Below are 21,679 nucleotides of genomic sequence, written 5' to 3' on the forward strand. Positions count from 1 at the left end.
GTAATTTTATGATTCAAAATCTAGTATTTTTTTCTAGTTAAGATAAACAACTTTGTAGAAGAAACCAAAGCTCTAAAATGCTTAACAAAAAAGTTAGCGTTTTTATCTTGCTATTGGTGGACCCCTTGACTCTATATTTTATTTCAAAGTATGCGCCTTATAAAATTATGCAATACTGTCGAAGACATCAAAAGTCTTTCTTTTCATCCATGGGCGCTATTAATTTAGTTCCGCTAGATTGATGTTCTATACCAGTGCGCAATGGTTGAACATCTTAAAAACCTTCTTAAGGCTCAGCCAACATACGGTCAAAGAGTCTGATATTTGTCACGAAAGCTTATTATGTGAACTTCTAGTTTTTTGTGATGCTTCCTCAGGCCTATTCAGGTCGTTTTCAACCCCATACGCTTCTTTAGTTCAAATGAAATTCAATTTGGAGACGGCCCTTTTTGAGGGGGGTCTTCCATATAAACCGTCCAATGCACAATGGGAAAATACGGAAAATCGAAAAAATACACGAAGCCGCCGGTTTGAAAGTCAAGAACATCATTTGACACACGTGAAATTTCCTCAGAAACTCAAATCTGCTGCTGAATTTAACCGGAGCCATCTGTGTGAAGTGCTATTTAATCTTATTTGCCCAGTATTGAGCTTTTATATATGTCTTACCAACATAAAATTTTGTTTCATTAAAATTCCATAGAAGGAACTGAAAGGTATTCAAAACACAGGTGGAAGGATAAAAGGACGCGGTCTGTTTTGCCTCCCGTTACCCCTATGAAGACAATGTGATTTTATAAAATAATTGCTTTAGGACTCACTTGGAAGTCGATCGATTTTTACATCAATTTGAAGCCTAAAAATGGACTCAACCACGTCCAAAGTTTCAGATCTTTCGTTTGATTTATTGAATATATCTTTTCAAAAAGTTATTTTATTTTGAATATCTTTTTCATGAAAGTTGGATTATTAGTAATAAATGTAACCTCTGTAGCATGTCAGCATCATTAAAAAAAACATTCATTTCACATTGAAATCTTTTCCAACAATTTTCCGACTGAAAAACTATTTTTTTTTTTTCAAATTAAGTTTCACAAAGTAATGACTGTTTATTTTTCTGTTTACATGAAATACAGTTCTTCTAGATTTTTCGTCTCGAAATTTGAGAAACAGGGTTTTTAGAACAATCTTTAAATAATTTGCCTAAAATTTGAGTGAATGGTCGGGATACAAGATTTAATAATAAATCTGATAAAAAAGTAGTGACTTGGACACTTTTCGGACCTCGCAAGTTGCCCGACTTTTCAATACATAAATCTGTTTTTCAACGAAATTAATAATCTCAAAAAAAAATAAAATATTTTTAAGGAAATATTAAGTGTCTTTGAGTAAAGGCAAAATCATTGAAAATCAACATTGAGTGCACAAAATATGAAAATTCGGAGTGGAAAACAGTTTAGAGCACAGAAATTACTTAAATAAATAGTTAAACGTAAATATCCACTTATTTTGCTGAAAAAAAATATGTCATAAAAAGGACAATCTGAGTTTTTTTTTCAGTTGCATGTAATCAATGAGCGTGTACAATTTTGTATAGAAATCTGTAGGTATGCAAGAAGAAACTTTTGCAAATGAAATCATTCAGGAAATTCAAGTAAGCTTGAAGGAAGTTTGTCTTTGATTAGATATTGACTTCACCTATTCTTAAGCTTTATTTTTTGCCAACATGAGAAGAAGCAAAGTATTCCACGAAAAAAGTTATAATTATTTAAAATCCGAATCCATTGAGAAGTATTGTAAAATTACAGGCTTTGTTTGCTGGAGCTTTCAATAATTTCATGACATTGTTTTGCGAAGGTTTTATAAATCAATAAATTCATTAGCTATGCAAAGCAGTTAATTGCGTATTTTTTTCATCCTACGGTTGAATAGTTTTCAGATTAGTAATCGAAAACACTAAAATTTTAATTTCTGTTTTGAATTTTTTGTATGACAGCGAAAACATTTCTGGGGTACAAGATGAGGTTTGTGTACCAAAAAATATTTCAAAAATCAAAAACTAAAGTTTTTGAATTTTGAGCACATCTCTGGTGCTTTTTAAATGAAAAATTTTCATTTCCCGTACAAATCAACACACGTTGCGTTAATTCAGGACTAATTTATTGAGTCCTGAATTTTCCAAAAAAATTATTGCTATTTTTGGCAGTAAATACAAGCAAACAAAGTTTTTAGAAGTAAACAAATAAATAAATTTGAAATTTCCATACAAATCTTGCAGTGGACATTTGTACAACAATGGGGCAGGAGGAGATTTTCTCTGGTTATGTATGGATCTTTTTTTTTTTTTCTCAAAATCATGGTGTTAAAATTGTTCAACAAACGTTTTGTAAAGAACACTAAAACTAAAAATGTTTTGTTTTGACGTAAAACCTTATTTGTCGTCGAAGGAATCTTAAGGTATTGTTTAACAATTAGCACAAAAACCGCACGATAAAAATTAGAAAAATTAAAACAGTCGTTAGATGCATATTTTACAGCAGAAAAATACATAAAAAGTCTCATTACATCAGTAAACATTCCAATTAACATGACTCAGTATTTGTTTCGGGAAAAAGTTTAAAAGCAGCTGAAATATTGACAATTTAAGTCATTTTGTGCAACAATGGGTAAGGTGACAACGATTGGCAAATCACTCTATCTGTCTTTTTGATGATCAATATGAAAGACGGAAAAATATTCAGTTAAAATTCCGGTCGACCTAGTCCAAATTGGTGAGATTTTGCCTGCCATCAGATTTTGTACAATCACCTTATCCACATGAATTTGGTAGTCAACATGTTTAACAGCAACTTTTCGAAAACTCTTGAAATCCTAAAATCTCTCCGCTTAGTAGCCTTCGGGGGGTACCGAGAAGTTTTTATCTCACGGGTCTATTACTTTATAATTGCCCTGGTTTTGAAGTTCCAAATCCAAATAATCAGATAAAACCATAGTATTTTTTTCACCGTCATCCGAAGTCATCACTGTCCATCGTTTTACAAATATTTAAAGATTTCATTAATGCATTGAGGTCTTTTTTTTAAATTAGTCAGGCTTCGAATGGGGACTGCACTCGAGACAAAAAAAAAATGCAACACTTCGTTTACTGAACAACTTTTGAATGCATGAATGGAAATTTATAATATTTTCAGTGAAACTACTTTGTAATGTTATGTTTACAAAATTATTGAGTGGGATCGTAAAAAAAATCTGGAAAGTTCCAGTGAGAGACCCCTAAACAGCTGGAAATTAATTTATTCAACTAAACTTTAAAGACCACCGAGGGAGTTGGTCACGAGATAAAGTGGTAATCAGTCATGTTCGTGATATCCACGAAAGTTTTAATGTTAAATTTTGTTTCATTTCAAATTTAAATGTAGACACGCGAATTGCTTGAAAATCTATCGATGGGAACAAGATAAGAAGTTTTGAATACAAGCTGCCAAGAAATGTATCTATTTTCAATTAATTTCACCCATGGCGCTTGTACGCTTCTGGTTTCTGACTTTCGACTTCCGGGTTCCGGCCTCGGCAGTAGTCGATCAACTAGAATGTGTGGTTGAATTTTATGGATTGTATTCGAAAAAATGCAACACATTGTTTTGAAAATAACTTCTGCTGCATGAAATAAAATTGATAAAATTTTCAGTTATGATACCTATCAGAGTAATGCTTACATGTGCAAATTTTTATGATGTTCTGTCAAGTTATTTTTGAGATACCGTCCAATACATAAGGGCATTGAATAAATTTTTTGGGCAGGATCACGAAAATTTCAGGAAAGTCCCAGTGGGAGACCCAAACACAGCTGGAAATCAACTGTTCGACTATATTTGAAATGGAAAATCGTTTAAAGAGTCCAAGAAGACCTAAAAAAGTACTAATTTATTCTAATTTTCAATATTCATGAAGTGAAAATTATTGATTTCACTAGCTGACCCGGTGTGCTTTGCTACACCTTCCAAAAATTTTTGAAACTTGTGGTACCTAGTTATTTAACTTGTTATTTATTTGCACAAAATTTTCAGTTCAATTTCAAAATCATTAAAATGCTTTTCCAAAATGGATTTTAACTTTTTTTTTTATTTTGAAATCTTAATTTTTTTTTAAATCCGTGTTTTAATCCTTTTTATGACTCTGGATTTCTTTGCTTGATAAGTTTATAACTTAGGCCAAAATATGTTTTATATAAATATGAAACTATCTCAAACTATCATATAAACATTTTTAGTAACAAAATAATATCATATTTATTTTACATATTCGTTCTCGAATTATCATACAAATTACCCCTATTCCTATATCCCTAATTGAAGGAAGGTGGGTCTCATAACATCAGAAAAACACATCTTGTATACAAATACAAACTCACGTCATATATGGCTAAGGTTGCCAGAATTTTTTCCACTCCCATCCGGGCCTAACAATTCCGGGCATTTTTTCAAAAAAAAACCTGGCAAAATCCGGGCATGGATTTCAATCTTTCAAATCCAAAAACCGGGCAATAACCGGGCAAAATTTAGGTGTTATTATACATCAAAGCAAAAAAAAAATGCAAAAAAAAATGAAATTAATATTTTATTAATGTAATTGCAGACTTCCAAAAACTTTTTGGAACACTTCAATATTCAAAGGTTTATAAAAGTAAATCAGCGAAATTATTTGATACAACCGTTGAAAATGTCCAAACCGTTAATCGATTTTGCTGAAACTTAGTCAAAAACTGTGATTTTTTTTTGGTTTCTTTGTGAAAATTGTGAAAAAATCCGGGCAATATCCGGACTTTTTTCACGATATCCGGGCAACCGGGCCGGACCGGACTTTCTCGAAATTTTGCATCAAGTATCCGGGCAAACCCGGATAAAACCGGGCAATCTGGCAAGCTTATATATGGCTCCATTCTCGATAAGTTATTCAAAAAATGGGTGACCCTCTCCCCACTGTATATCTCCTCTCTGGCAAGAGAAGAGGTTCTCAAACCATCGAAGAAAGATTGCTGGTACACAAATTTGCTACCATGATAATTTAATTCTATTTTCTCGTTAAGTTATCGAAATATTAAACAAACTGTATCAATGCCCTCTTTTCCCTCTATATCGTTCCACTGATTAGTGGTAGTAATGCTAAACTGCCGGAAAAAACATATCTTGTGCTCGAATACCCTCTCATGCCAAATTTGGTTTAGTTTGATTTATTAGTTGTCGAGTTATGCTATAAAATTTGTATCGTAGCCGCCCTTCCTACCTATCCCCTACCCGGAAGAAGGGGATGAAGATTGAACATTCCGTGTATTCAAATACACTCCTATGCCAAATTCTTCCCCAGTTGCTAAATTGAATGATTGTTCCCATGTCATACTTGGTTCCATTCGTTAGATAAGTTTTTGGTTAATGCAAAACAATCATACATATATGAGCTTCCGTTTTCCCTAACAGCATTCTCAATTGAAGGAAAAAGAAGTCTCAAATAAGCTAATAACCATTTTACGTATCCAAATGCTTTCCCATGCCAAAGTTGTTTCTATTTGCTTTATTAGTTCTCGAGTAATGCGAAAAATTGTAAAGAACCCTCTCCCCCCCCCCCCCCCTCTCCTTCATATTACTCCACTGTATAGAGGCAGTTGTACCAAATATTCACAGAAACCTTCCCTGTGCTCAAATACCCTCTCAAGCCAAATTTCGTTCTATATGCTTAGTAAGTTCCCGAAGGATGTGAAAATTATATGGGAGGACCCTCCTCCCTTAAGATTTTCCGACTTGAAGCATGAAGGGTTCTCAAAATATCAAAGAAACATTTATCGTAATCAAATACCTTCTCAAGCCAAATTGGGTGTCATTTGCTTGATTATTTATCCAGTTATGCTGAAAATTGTAAAGAAGCACCCTCCTCACATTCTATATCCTCACTGGAAGGAGGAAGGTGTACCAAATATTCATAGATCTATTTATCGTACCCATATACCCTTCCTAGCCAAATTTGGTTTCATTTGCTGGATTGTTTTCAAGCTATGCAATTAAAAAGTGGTTAAAGCCCCCCCCTTCTTCTTCCTGTATCTCCAATGGAAGGAGGGAGGGGTTTGAAATAATCATAGAATCATTTTTCATATTCCACTACCCTCCCATGCCAAATTTTGTTCCATTAGCTTGATTAGCTCTCCAGTTATGTAAAAAAATGTAAGGTAGGCCCCCTCCCCCCTTTCTATCTCCCCACTGGAAGGAGGGAGGGATACCAAATATTATTAAAAACATTCCTCGTACCCCAGTGCCCACCCATGCCAAATTTATTACCATTTACTTGATTGGTTCTCGAGTTATGGAAAAAATTGTCTTTTGTTTGGGAGGCCCCTCCCCCCCTTCATGAGAGAGGGAGGGGTCTCAAACCATAATAGGAACCTTCCCCGGCCTCCAATACCTCCACCTGCCAAGTTTCACGCAAATCGGTTCAGTAGTTTCCGAGTCTATAGGGAACAGACAGACAGACAGACAGAAATTCATTTTTTTATATATAGATAGATTAAGGTATGGAATATTAGAGGTTTTATTAAGCACAAATGAAAACCTTCGAATGGGAAAGTGAAATAATTTGTTTTTACTATTTCATCTTGCTATCTAATAAACAACCTTGTTTTTATTTCTACAAGCAAAAAAAAAACACCCGCCGTAAAAATAAACAAAATAAGATGGTCAAATCGAGCGCAAAAAATTTGAGGGCACCTTGCAGGTTTCCAACTAGAAACTTTTTGTTGACAAGACTCGCCTGGATTTGGACTACATGTTCGAAATATATCTTTTCCTAAAAGCTATTGATCTTCGTCTATAATTCTTTTTATTTTCACATTTCCCTATCTATCTTCTATCTTTTCTTGAAAAAGTGAACTAGATATAAGCACACAATTGTTATCAAACAAAATGAGTTTGGCTCCTTAAAGCCTAAAGGTATGAGCCGTTTCAAATAAAGAATTTACAAAAAAAAAAAAAGACTCGCCTGGATGATCTAGAGATGAACAAAAAGAAATAAGGTGAAAAATTGATGTCTAGTACTTGAGATGACTAACGATCTGTGAAAGCTGAAATACAGTAAATCTTACATAACTATTGACACAATTAATGGCTAAATATACATAGAAGATTGCATCCAAATGCATTTTTTTTCTGCATAACACTTCTATAGATCCAACATGTTTTGGTTTGATCTGGAAAGTTGCAATTACTGGAAATAAGAGGTAAAGGGATTAAATAACAGTCAAATTTTGTGTCGAAGGAAGATAATCTGCTAAAATTATCATAACTTCGAACATATTAAAAGTATGAGAAGTTTTAAAAGTCAAGCTTCAAGAAACAAAACACAATGATGAAAAAAGCCTTGATTAGGAAAAAGGGTGGTTCATAGAATGCATTATAGATGGCGCACGTTAGGCCCAATAATTAAAGTCGATAAACTTCTTCAATGGACGCTATTTAAAAAACCACTTAAAAGAACGTCACAAAAATTTGCACATGTTAATATTCGTTACTAGGTAGCTTCACTTGAATTTTCATCCATGCATTCAAAAGTTATTCACAAAACAAAGTGTTGCATTTTTTTCGCATACACTCTTTATACATGATGACATGGAAAATCTGGTTGTAACGAACGATATAATATTTGTAAATTTAAATCTTTTTATCTTGCTTTGGGTGAGTCCGTCTCGATTTATTTAGACGAAATATTTAATTTGAATAGTTTTACGAAGTAAGAAAACTCCTTTTTTGCGACTACATTGCACAATAACTGAATTGAAATCGTATTTATGTAAATAGTCAGTTGTTAAAAAGAAATTTATAAAAGATTCCATTATCAGTTCAAAGGCACTATCATTCTAGGCATTCCCAAAGTGAGAAAACATTAATAATATTCATTCAGCATTGGAAATCACTCCATCTACAATTGATGAACAATAATATAGTATGAAATTAATTTCGGGTTGATCAATTAAAGTTGTTCTTATAGTAGGAATGTTTAAAATTGATAATGATAGAAGAATGAGCTAAAGATTTGTTTACAAAATATAATCAATTTTTTTTTCATCAATTCGCAATTCGCGAAGTTTGCTTCTCAAATTTATTTAATAGTTGTTTATGCAACAAGTTGCATTTTTTTTTTCAACAAGTCTCGTCGGATATTTACGCCGAGAGTGAAAATATCGAGTTTTTATAACAAGTTGCACAACACAAATTTTATGCATATTCTGAAAATTTCCTTAAATTACATTAACTAATTCACAAAAATCACATCTCAAAAAAAAATAACGTTATGTAAATAAACATGACATGACCAGGGTCGGATTAAGCCTTCGGAGGGGGCTTATGATTCGATTTTTCTTTCATGAGCCAACTGTGTGGAAGGTAGTTCCAAGTACAAACAGTGCGGAACGAATCATCACCGGTCGTGTTATTTTCCTATGCCAATAATGCTATGAAATTGATTACACGCGATAGACATAGAGGCTAAATTTTGGGTGTATATGTAACTGAATTCTAAAAACGTAAACTTAAGAAAACTATCTTAAGTAACGAGGAACTTAACAATGTTTTATCATTAGATGGTAACTAGATTAAATAATATTAAATTAAAAATTTAATGATCACTGTGGTCTACTAACGTTGCATACAACCCCGTTGTTGCCTGATGCCCCGTTTGACAATACTCAAACAATTTGTAAAAGCGAGAGTTTATTTCATGTTTCCAATTTTGATAAGTAATATTTTGTTCCCTCCACCTTTCCAATTGTCTATGAAAAATGTCACATCTGTACAAAAAATATGTAATTTAACAACATGTCTCTAGGAAAAATATCAATTACCCTCAACTCGATTAGAGAAAACATTTAAGCTAGCGAATGAAGACTGTTCCGAGGAGTGAGATGTTCTCCAAAGTGCTGCGATAGGGTAAAGTTTTATTCACCATCGATTGCAGGCCCAGGGAACGGACGTCCGTCCTGCCTGAGAACGTCCCCGAAGACTTTGAATGAAAGAGTGTTTGCTCTGATTTTCGCAAGTGCATATTGAGATGCATTAACCGGATGAAGATTACCGTGAAAGTCATTAAGTGCTACTGTTTTCATTAAGATGAACTACTAAACAATTGCAAGAATGTCATGCAATTTGCAAGCTGTTTCGACAACTGATGCTCTTTTAGTTTTATGTATGTTGAATTATTCAAATTAAAATTTAGTGTAAATTTAGTTTCAAACTTTCCTCTTTCGGATACAAGATTGGATTTAAGTATCAAACATAATGAAAAGATTAACTTTAATACATTTAAAATGATGTGCTAAAATCCGAGCAAGAGCAAAGCTGAATAAAACGCTTGGACAACTTTTTCCCCCGCTCACGGTTGGATGAAATAAAAACGACAATTATCGCACATTTATCTCGCCAGCAGACAGTAGCTACTCTGTCGAGCATCCAGTTTTCGGTGGGCCACTTTTCTAGGCCTTTTTTCCCCCGGAGATTTCAAGAACTCAACCGGAAAAAGTAGAGCTTTTATATTTGCTCATAATTGCAAACTTTGCGACGCGTGAGTTTTGTGCTGTATCCCGGTTCCATTTCCATGTTCCCGAGAACTTGTTTGTTTGGCGTTGAATTTGAATGGGAGGCACCTAACCTTTCTCGCCTTTTGGATGGGGAAAACCGCCACAAGTCGTGCTGAAATTGAATAAGGAGGAGTTAAAAACGGAAAACAAGTGTCACTTTTTCGTCTGGATTCCCAGGAAAGAGTAAAATGCAAAGATCATAATTTGAGAAGAATTTAACCGGCAGTTCTGCCTGCACATAAAAATAGAACTTCTCATCTCTATCTTACACGATCTTTGAAATTGCCTTTTGAACGCTTTTTTTTATGTCGGAAGGATAATTTTCATAAAGCAGAGTTTGTGCTCTAGCGATTCTGCCTTTATCTGTAAATTAACCCTCTTTTCTTTAGCAATTGACACGTTTGTTTATGAGTTGTGATTCGAAGAACTTGAGGAATGGGCTTTTTTCATACTTTTTGCCGCAACAGATTTCTGCCAAGTTGTTAAATGGAAGTATCATTGTCGAAAAAATAATCGGAAAATTTGTCCATAATTGTAAGAAATTATTTTTTATTGAACAATTTTTTAATTTTTTGTTGTTGAAGCTTGCAGCAAACCGTTAAGTTGCAGAAGAACTCCATCGATAGGAAAATCAATTTCAGGCATTTCGTGGTTAGTAGAGTACCGTAAACTGGGAGAAAATTGATCGCTTTCTAAATTTATTTTAGAATATTTTCGAATTGGTTGCTTTTTTGTAACACTAAAAAGCAGTGTTCGGCATCGCTAACTGAAAAATAAGCGCCGTTAGTTAAATCGCTAACTCATTCAAAGTTAACGATCGCTAATGGAAAACGCTAAATGTGCCGAAAGAGTTATCGCTTTAAGCTTAAAGCGCTAATCGCTAATCGCCAACTGTTGATAAACAATTAGGTCGGAACAAATATCAAATTCTTCTTTTGTCATCCTCATTTATAATTTATAGGTAAATAAATAATAAATATGAATAAGAATAATTAGGTTTTGAATATTTTTTTGGAAGTCAGATAAATTGACGAATTTTAATACAATTGTATCATCAAAACACTATCTGGCGATAATGAGAATGTTATCAGCTCTCAGTATTCCAGAAATAAAAAAAATGGAATTTTCGAATTGTTACAAAAACAAAAACAAAATGTGAAAAATAGGAATCTGCTTTTTATTTATTTTTTATTTTGGTCAAAAATTTACTCGATTTGTCAGTTTTGTACTGAAGCAATAATGTTGCACGAAATCGTGCAATTTATTTCAATTTATTTTTTTGCATTATTTTTTTTATTTTCCTCCCCTTCATGTTTAACCAGTTTTCACCTTTTTCAAACAAGTAGGAGCATTGTCAAACGTGGACGTTTATACAATATCTGATCGAACTGAAAGCGAGGGCTGGAATGAACAATTAACAACTAAACAAGGTCAATTGATTTTATGGTGATTTTATCTTAATTTAATGAACTGATATGAAAAAGTCCGAAAAAAGTGAAAATCCCAAATTAATTTTGTAATATTTTTTTTTTAATTATGAACAAAATTTAAAAATTCTGTGCATTCTGTGAATACTTCTGAAACTAAGAGTTTTGCGACATAGATTCTGTAATGAACATTTGCTCAAAATTCTGTGAAATTATAGATTTTTCTTTGATTTCGGCAATCTGGGTACGCATTCCTCAATAAGAAGTGAAAATTTTCGCTTGCAGCGCAAATAGGGGTCAGAATGATACCCAAGATAATCTTAACTTAATATATGACAAAAAGTAAAATTTATCAGTTATAGTTCAAGATACAAATATATATATTTCATTCATGCAAATTTATGTAGGTTAGCGGTTTTCAATTAGCGGAACCAAAAATTAGCGGAACTTTTTAATTCGCTAGCTCAATCAAAACTTAGCGCCAAAAATAAACCGCTTACAAAAAGTTAGCGGTCTAACTAGCGATTAGCGGATTAACGCATTTGTGCCGAACACTGCTAAAAAGTTTTAAAATACTTACTGAGGTAAGGAGTACAAAACATGATCATTGATAGCAGAATGTTCAAATGACATTAGTGGCTATAATTAAATGTTTGTTACAAAACCAGATTTTATGTTTCGGTATAACTTTGATAACTATAGTTTTAATGTATCTCAACATCTTCAAAATTATTGTTTTAATGCCAATTAACACAGAAGGCTTAAAACATCAATAACAATAGTTTTTTATTTGGACTCGATTGATTTTTCAACGTTTTCTTTCAAAACCAACTTTTCTCAAAAGATGCACAATATCGCTGCATACATTTAGGGGTAAAAATTATAAACGTTTCTCAATATTTTTAACTTCAAAAATATATGAAATTCCATCATCATGCACCTCCCACTGTTCCTATGTTCTTTTTTAATTGAAACTTAACCATTTGATAGGGTTTAAGCCATTTGTTCTATTTATTTATTTATTTATTTATTTATTTATTTGGTAACAAATAAACGGATCACATGTTGATCCCAATGATTAAAAGTATGTAAAACAAGTCTATTAAAATTAAATATAAAAACACGACCTGATAACGCCGATCAGTGCACTATTAGCGCCGTAGTTGATTGATTGATTGATTGTTTTATTAGAGAGACTTAGCGCCGTAGTTCTGACGAAGAGGAGTGTAGAACAGTAGATTCCGGTTTCGTAGTCCTTGGGGTCGAACATTTAGATTAACTGATTCCAAAAGCGAAGGACAGTCAATTCTCGAGGCCAGGATATCGGAGATAAGTAAGGACCGTGTAGATGCTCGGCCGGCTTATAGCGTGCCTAGGCTAATGAGGTTGCAGCGGTTTTCGTAGCTTGGAAGGTGGAACGGGTCAGACCAGTTCAAATGGCGTAGAGCATATCGCATAAACCGTCATTGCAAAGCTTCGATCCGATCAGCGCCATTCTGATAGAAGGGGCTCCAAACAGCCGACGCGTACTCCAGAATGGAGCGAACTAAGCTGCAGTAGAGGCTTTTCAGGCAGTACACGTCTCTAAAATCCTTCGTCACGCGGAATATCAAGCCCAAACATCGGGAAGCTTTATCAACTATGTAGTTCGTATGCGTCTTGAAGTAAAGTTTCTGGTCAAGAACCACACCTAAATCGTTTATGTGGTCCACACGAGCGATTAAATGGTCCGATAGGAAATAATCGGCGAGGATTGGATGCCGTTTGCGCGAAAATGTTATGATAGAACATTTACTGCGGTTCAACGCCAGGCAGTTGTTGCTGCACCAGGTAGCAAAAAGGTTGAATTGTCTTTGCAGAGAAACAGTGTCTTCAGGACCTTTCATTGCGTTAAACAATTTCAAATCATCGGCGTAGGCGAGTTTTGGTCCATCAAGCAATAGGAGAGCGTCATTGAAATAAATGAGAAAAATAATCGGTCCTAGGTGGCTCCCTTGCGGAACTCCGGATGTGGCAGGGAACTTTCTGGATAACGAATCCGCAGATTTAACGGTAAGCTTTCTTCCAGTAAGGTAACTACGGAACCAATCTAATAAGGAACCACAGATACCTAGACGTCCGAGTTTTGCAATAGCAATTTCATGATTGACCTTGTCAAAGGCAGCGGACAGGTCTGTATAGATAGCATCGGTTTGGATACCCGCTGTAAAGCTGTCTTGCACAAAAGATGTAAATGTTAATAAGTTCGTACTCGTTGAGCGCTAGGGCATAAAACCATGTTAATCATTGGAAAAATATTGCTTGGAAAAATAAAAAAATAGGATCCAGGATTAACCAGTTCGAACAATTTTGCAATGGCACATAAGGCGGAAAATCCTCTGTAGTTATTTACGTCCCTTTTGTCCCCTTTTTTGTGAACGGGGAACATATAAACATCCTTCCACAGCGAAGGGAAAACAGCTCTGTCCAGTGATGTTTGAAATATTCGTTTGATAGGAAACAATAAATGAATCATGAAGAGTTTCATAAAAGTGGCGGGTATTCCGTCCGGGCCAGAGGAAAGAGAGTTTTTCAACTTAGCAGTCACCTTCAAAATGGTTTCCTCTTCTATTGCAATGTTGTTTCGTTGATCCTTGACATGTTTCCAAAATGATTTAGGATTTTTCTTGAAGTTTCGTTGCAGTCGTGTAAAATAGTTCTAGTAGCACCGAGAGCTAGCTTTTTTATACGCTGAATTAAGTATTCGTTAGTGATCATTAGTTCTTTGTGATTTGTTCCTATTATAATTGCGAAAGGCTTTGCATTTCAGAGTTTTCATCTGGCGTTATTCTTTGGTTATTATGGAGCTCTAAAGTTTCCAGTTATCAAACGTTTCGACACGTGACGATCAACAATGTAATTGATGATGTGAGAAAACGTTTCTGCTGCGGCGTTGGGGTCCGAAAGTACGAGCTCAGATTCCCAGCCGATGGAATCTAACACAACAGAAATAGCTTGAAAATCAGCGTTTTTATAATCGAGAAAGAATGCAGCTGGTTTCTCGGAAGAAAAAAAACCGAACCGGAAACCTCAATCGAGATAAGTGACGCAGGATGATGACGAACTAATTTGACCAACGGCGCAGGAGCTAGTTCAATCGTCGTACTAATTCCTTCATTCACAAAACATAAATCGAGCGTACGACCGTTCTCATTTTCAACGCTGTTGATCTGCCGGAGAGTAGCTGTGCTCAAGGAATCAAGAATGATTTCGGAAGGTACCGAGAACGAGGAACGAGCTGGGTCAGGATATAAAAATACCTACTCCTTGGGCGGGAGACCATTTGATATTCGGCAAATTGAAATCACCGATGATTAACATGTCGTCTTCAGGTGAGGCAAGCGACATAACTTTGATCAGGCACCTGGAGAAAGAATCGGCAATACTCACATCTCGTGTGCGATCTGGAGGAAAATATACCACACACACTAATAGCTTCCGGTTACCGATATCGATGCGGACCCAATTGTCGTCGATGGACACGGCTTGCAGTGTAGATTTCACGGCCAGTAAAACCCCGCCTCCAGTTGACTTCTGACTGTTGCAAAGGCTACGATCGCAGCGAAACACAACATAGTCAGAGCTAAAAGCCTGACTAGTAAAGGTCTTGTCGTTCAGCCATGTTTCGGTAATGGCAATAACATCGTAGCAGCAGCAAGAGGTGGCCAGCAGATACTCGTTTACGCAAGAGTTAATACCTCCGACGTTCTGGTAAAAAATGCTCATATCGTCGCGACGCCCAGAAAGCGCAAACTGGGAAGTTGCACACTAGAAGGTAAAATTTCATCACCAAGAGAAGAACCATTTGGAGCTATGTACTTGCCTGCGGGTGCAGGCTGGAGAACCCCGTCGCCGCTATCGATCTCAGGGCCGGGACGACTGCTTACGGTGGCTGGAATCAGCGCGACTGAGTCGATGTGTCAGGGGACTCCAAAATGCCTGATTCGTTGCGTCCTGGTGTAATCAACCCAGTAGACATTCTGATGTTTTGTTCCGACGTTTTATTACATTGAAAAGCAAAAGTTTCAATCGGCGTTAGTTTAGTTTGCCTAACAGTCAGGCCAAACTCAAATCTGCAAGGCGAAGGACGATGACTGGTCGAATAAGAGGGTAAAGGAGTGTACTTGCCTGCCAGCACAGGCGTGCTTTCTCATAAAAATGACCTTTTTTAAATATCCAAAAATAATTATAGAATGACCATAAAAATTACTATAAAACTATAGCTATACAAAGAAAACAAGTTAAACTTTAATATAAAACAACCCATTTGCTTCTAAATGCTATCATTTTATTAGGAGAGGGTTTTGTTTGTGAGTCTTCAAAAAAACAGATATTTTGAAAATTTTAAAACTTCATTTTAAGTATCTAATATGAAAAAAAAAATCAAAATTCTATCGACTGGATGGGTAATGAATAAATTGATTTCAGTTACGAAAAAATCATAAAACGATTTTTATTTCTTCATCCGACGTTTCGGCATTTATTATGCCTTTTTCAATAAGTCTATTAATATAACATAATTAATGATGTGTTTAAAAAGGTGTTACAATATATGGTGTACTTATTGAAATTTCTCGTTTTAATTGTCCAAAAAGTTTTTTGAATCTGCTAAACTATCTAATCGGGAAATGTAAGTCCAGTTGTCTGTGGTGTATAACAAAAATATTAAAAGTTGAGCTTTCTACTTGCATGCAATCTTCCTTGGAATCTGTTCTACTTACTATTGATCTGGTTGAGATGGATATAACACTTTAAAAGTTTTGAAAACGAAAACGGATATAAAAATAATTTTCACTGTTTTGGATGTTGTTTTCCACCTAGACACTACTGATGTTTGTAGTATTTTGTGTGTTGGTTGTATTTTGTGTGTTTGATGTTTTTTTTTTTTTTATTATGTGTATGTGTGTTTTTGTTTGTTTTTGATGGAGTTGAAAATGTCGGCATAGATGACACTGAGCCCTTCAGTATCAGTCTTCTTATTTACCGTGTTGCCATTCCTTGCGATGTGACACATTTCTAAAGTTTGTAGACCGGAAGTGAAATTGTGACGATCAATTATTCTCATGCTGTTCAAATCAAAGGAGTGATCGTGTTTTATGCTGTGATGAAGTAATGCAGTTTGTCCATTCAAATTTGCCATTCGCGGGTCTCTTTATCCACTCCTTCGCTTCGCAGTTTGTCCAATGCCTTTTTGTTCGATTTGTGTCCGCCAATCCTCTCCTTAAGTGTGTTTGTTGTCATTCCAATGTATTGAGAATCGCAGTCATTGCAAGGTATCGAGTAAACGACGTTCGAAAAATCCTTGTGTACCGGATCTTTTACTTTCGTAAAAATCTGCTTTATTTTAGAAATCGTTTTCGTAGCTAACTTAATCGATGAATAGTCGGTTTTTAGAAATTTTCCGATTTTGTCGGTTAATCCAGGAATGTACGAGATGGATTTGTATTTGTATTGCTCAGTTTCAATCAAATCCACTATCTTTTGCATTCTCGACTGTTTTACATTTTCGACTGTTAATTTTTATATCCGTTTTCATTTTCAAAACTTTCAAAGTGTTATATCCATCTCAAGAAGATCAATAGTAAGTAGAACAGATTCCAAGGAAGATTGCATGCAAGTAGAAAGCTCAACTTTTAATATTTTTGTTATACACCACAGACAACTGGACTTACATTTCCCGATTAGACAGTTTAGCAGATTCAAAAAACTTTTTGGACAATTAAAACGAGATATTTCAGTAAGTACACCATATATTGTAACACCTTTTTAAACACATCATTAATTATGTTATATTAATAGACTCCTTGAAAAAGGCATAATAAATGCCGGAACGTCGGATGAAGAAATAAAAATCGTTTTATGATTTTTTCGTGACTGAAATCGCCGAAAATCAATTTATTCATAAAAAAATAATCTTCAACTACAAACCAAATTAAGCCTATTTGAAACTCAATTTATGGGCTTTCAAACGAAGAACGCAGTTTTCAGATATTTTAACTTCAGACTTAGTCAATGATGATTATGTGCAAAAATGTCATGGTGATCAAAGTTCCTCCAATTTAGGGTACATTAAGATTTTTTTGCACAAAATTTAACAAATTTGTTTTGATAAGTATGAAAAAAGGAATTGAATACAAATCGAATACAATACAATACAAATACAATTGAATCAAATTTTGAATTTTAGTTAACCCCACCCTGAGATTATGGGGTTTGAATTTCAAGTTCAGTTTTTGGAAAATGTCTCAACTTTATGCTAAATTTAAGTTATATACAGGGTGACAAAAAAGTCCGGTCACACAGAAAAATCTCAATATTTCAAAGAATAAGTAGAAAATCAGAATCTGACTTTCATAGATTTATTCAGTAACTCATCAAGATACTTTACAGACGATATTTTGGAATTACACCACCTTTCTCTGATCGAACCAGCTTCAGACGTCTCGGAAAGTCATCGCAAGCGGCGCGCACGTCCGGTCTCGTATAATCTTTTTCAACCTTGGAGTTCTCACAGACCTTGGTCGTCCAGATCGTGTCTTGTCCTCGGTGCCTCTGGTCTCTAGGTATCGATTTATTGTCTGGTACACGAATTTCCGGTTGATTACGAGCGGTTTTAGGTGTTTAAATATGTTGAATATGTGTCCGGGTTTTACCCTCTCACATATTCAGCGATAACAGCTGCTCTCAACTCTACCACTCACAACTTAATGCACACAAACGAAACTCTGCCACTGTGGGCAGCAAAGTTAGCCCTTTCATTTGACATATAGTTGGCACCAGAGAGATGCAACGTATAGGCAACGTATAGATGCAACGTTGGCACCAGAGAGATGCAACGTATAGGCTACAGGCAACCCAAAAAAAGTGTGACAGGACTTTTTTGTCACCCTGTAAACTAAACATTAACATTTTGTCAAAAACACACAAAGAATGTTTTGCTCATAATCTGTTGAATGAGATCAATCGAATTCCAAAATTTCATAATATGGTTGAGATATGGCTGATCAAAATTTTCATGTTTTTGAGGGAATGATCCCAAACTTATAGCCGGCAGTTTGTTAGCATTCTTCTACCGGAGACAACCTTGAGTACAAAAGTTATACTGATCGAATGTCGGTCCATCGGTTAGTAAAGAATGTTTCTAAGGATTTACTTAACCTAGAAGATTTTTGTTCACCTAACAACTTTACCAAAAAAAAATGAAAATAATTTTGACTCATGATTTGAAATTTAACATAGATTTAACTTTGATTTAAAATTCCATAAAAAAATTCTTTACATTTCTTTTGTCGAACGAGAAAAAAAAATCGAACCTTCTGTAATTTTTTTCATGAAGCAAAATCAAATTGCGGTCTTCGGAAGAGATGATTTATTATATTTCAGACCTTTAATTTGATCTTTTTTTTATATATTTTTTAGTGTTGTCAAAAATATGTACACATTTGTTGAATGGGACATTTTCTTTAAAAATAACCCCATAAAAACAACCGAAGCTGCAGGAGGAAAACAAAATGTAAAAATTTGTGCCAGAAAGCCAAAAATGTAAGCAAAGATTTCTAATTCTCTTATTTCGGCAACATATTTACGTCAAATGGATTATTCCATGTCAAGGGTGCAAAAAGCTAGACCCCCTCTTGAAAAAAAAATATCGTGAAAGGAATTAATTTCTTCCTTAAACACACTTTCACATTTCTGAGCTAAAAATCATATCTTGTCATGTCTTGTCATGTCTTGTCATGTCTTGTCATGTCTTGTCATGTCTTGTCATGTCTTGTCATGTCTTGTCATGTCTTGTCATGTCTTGTCATGTCTTGTCATGTCTTGTCATGTCTTGTCATGTCTTGTCATGTCTTGTCATGTCTTGTCATGTCTTGTCATGTCTTGTCATGTCTTGTCATGTCTTGTCATGTCTTGTCATGTCTTGTCATGTCTTGTCATGTCTTGTCATGTCTTGTCATGTCTTGTCATGTCTTGTCATGTCTTGTCATGTCTTGTCATGTCTTGTCATGTCTTGTCATGTCTTGTCATGTCTTGTCATGTCTTGTCATGTCTTGTCATGTCTTGTCATATCTTGTCATGTCTTGTCATGTCTTGTCATGTCTTGTCATGTCTTATCATGTCTTGTCATAATTCAATTCTTTAGATTTTTTATCCTTTCCTAATTTTCCAACTATGAGTAAACGTCGCATTTTTCATTTGTCAACATCGACAGAAGATGTCAATTGCTTGTGCTTTTTTTTGCCCCCCATTAAATGAAATTTTATTTTCCCTACTTTTGAATTGTATGTTTCAGAACCCAACTAGGAACCGAGTGCCGGAAAATTTTCTCCCTGGGAATGACAGCTTCAACAATGGAAACTATTTTAATTACGATTTTTGTACCCCGTTCGCCGTTCTATTTCTATTTGACAGAGAGAAAGAAACTGAAAACAAAATTGCAATCGCGTCAGATGAAGACACTTGCTTTTCAATTCTTTTTGAAATCTCATGGATGCATACCAAGGAATAAAGCCTGGAGGATACGAAGTTGCAAAATGGACTTTTAAGATGCATATGTTTCTTTGTAATTGATAAAAAAAAACTTCATAAAAGTTTTTTTGATGATGAGAAAATACTTTTGCGTTAAAATTATGTATTTTTGGCGAGTTCTGATTTTCCTCGATGAATAGCTATCGGGCATCGGCTTTTAAATTCTACCCCACTCACAATAAGGAATAACTATTTGTGCTTCGGTTTTTAGCTATTGCTAGACCATAAAAAAAATCCAAACGGAAGATGAGCGATACGCATGAACTGAAAACTGTTTACATGAGAGTGTTTTGCTTCCGGCTCATGCAGGCCATCAACCGGGCCATCTTCTACCGACACACAATGAAGAAGAACATCACAACAATGAGGTACCGTGTGGGAAACCCGGATTCCGGTTCCCAGCTTCCGGGCCGGATTTCCCTTTTCACAGCTCTAAGATGAATGAGATTAACGCAAAGATTGCAAAGTGCTATGTTGCGATTTCAAACTACACCTTGACTGAGGCTTGATGAGAAAGAACTGGGTTAGTTGAATTCAAATATAATTTTATCAATTAAAACACACTGTATAGAACATATTTATCTTTTTGGAAGTAATACACGTTGAAAATGCAGTTCCCAAATGAGAATTGGCTTCAAAGATTTGAACATTTTATTGAAGCTTCGTTTGTTACAAATCTGGGTTCGAAGCTTTATATTGACTTTAAGTTTTAATTTTGAGCTTGAGGCGACTTTTGAAAAAAAAAAATAATCAAAATAGTAGGAAAAAAAAGAAATCTCATATTCAAATATCAGACTAGTGAATGTCTGTAAAGCATAGGCAACATTCCAAAATGTATAAATTATCGTAAAATGTGTGTTAGTTTTCTTGAAGATTTTGTTGGTCATCCTTAAACCAGCCTTGAACGTTCTAAGTTCGCTTTTCTTTGGCAAGTGGCAAGGAGCCACTTTCGAACAGTAAGATGCTAGTGCATTAGGATGATTCAACCTTTTTTATTTTAAATAGAAAAATTGAAATGTATTGCAATTTTGTTTGAAGTTTTGGATAAAAATAGAAAAAGTTTGTTGTAAACAAGAAATTTTTCAAAAAAGACGTTTTTGAAACATCCTTATGGCAGAAAAAAAGAAAGACAAAAAGTACCCCGTCTAGGTCTTGCGAAGTGCACCCAGCTCAAGTCTCGATAGCAGCAAAAGTGCATTAAAGGCGATAATAATCTTGTAATACTTTGATTTATTTGCACTTTTCACTCGCGCTCAGGGGAAATTTTTGCATTCGCTTCGCCAAGTTCCTTAGTAGGTAGCCTCAAACAGGGAGCACGGTTCTCTGATTTTGGTTTGTTTTTTTTTTTGTCGACTCTACACTTCCCAACGAAGGATAAAGTGTAATATAAGGCATATGGTTTAGAGGTTTTTCTTCCAAGTTTTTGCAGGCTGCATTCGGTATGGGAAAAATGTATCCCACCCTTTTGTGGTCTGATTTCGATCGTTCAATGAATCAAATTTAAGGGAAATTAGTGAATCTAATTTAGTGGTGATACCACATTTTGCTGGTTTCCTCACGATATATTTATTTTTGATAGATGATATTTAGGTACAAATCGATGCTTTGTATACTAGATTTACTTTTAGAAACTCACAATTTTTAAAGGAATTTAACAGCAAGCTGTCATTCTTCCCAAAGTCCCGAGAGAAACTCACCAGACACATTTCACCGTGACGTAAATTTACTTTTCCGAACTTTTCTGACATGTTTTCATTCTAGAGCTCAACCAATTAGCTGTAGAATGAAAAAAATAGTAGTGAACGGTCGCAAATTACAATTTTTTGAAATGAATACTATTTGGTTACCGTAAACTGGGGGAACTTTGATCACTTTTTTCATTCATTTTAGAATATTTTGGAAGGGGTTGCTTTTTCGTAATACCTAAAAGCTTTAAAACCCTTACTGTGGTGAGGAGTTTTAAACATGATCATGGATTGCAGTAAATTCAAACGTCATTTGTGGTCATAATTAAATGTTTGTTACAAAACCAGATTTCGAGTTTCGGGGTAACTTTGATCACTATGGTTTT

The 21,679-nt window shown here is 34.9% G+C and overlaps 1 protein-coding gene across 1 annotated transcript; it reads right to left on the reverse strand.

Annotated features, from left to right (window-relative positions):
* Nucleotides 1–12,503: 12,503 nt before the first annotated feature.
* On the reverse strand, nucleotides 12,504–12,926 carry LOC129742197 (uncharacterized). The gene has a single exon (XM_055734060.1). The coding sequence runs from the start codon at nucleotides 12,924–12,926 to the stop codon at nucleotides 12,504–12,506; it is 423 nt and encodes a 140-aa protein (XP_055590035.1).
* Nucleotides 12,927–21,679: the final 8,753 nt, after the last annotated feature.

The sequence above is a fragment of the Uranotaenia lowii genome, chromosome 2, assembly GCF_029784155.1.
Source record: "Uranotaenia lowii strain MFRU-FL chromosome 2, ASM2978415v1, whole genome shotgun sequence".
In the NCBI taxonomy this organism is placed as follows: domain Eukaryota; kingdom Metazoa; phylum Arthropoda; class Insecta; order Diptera; family Culicidae; genus Uranotaenia; species Uranotaenia lowii.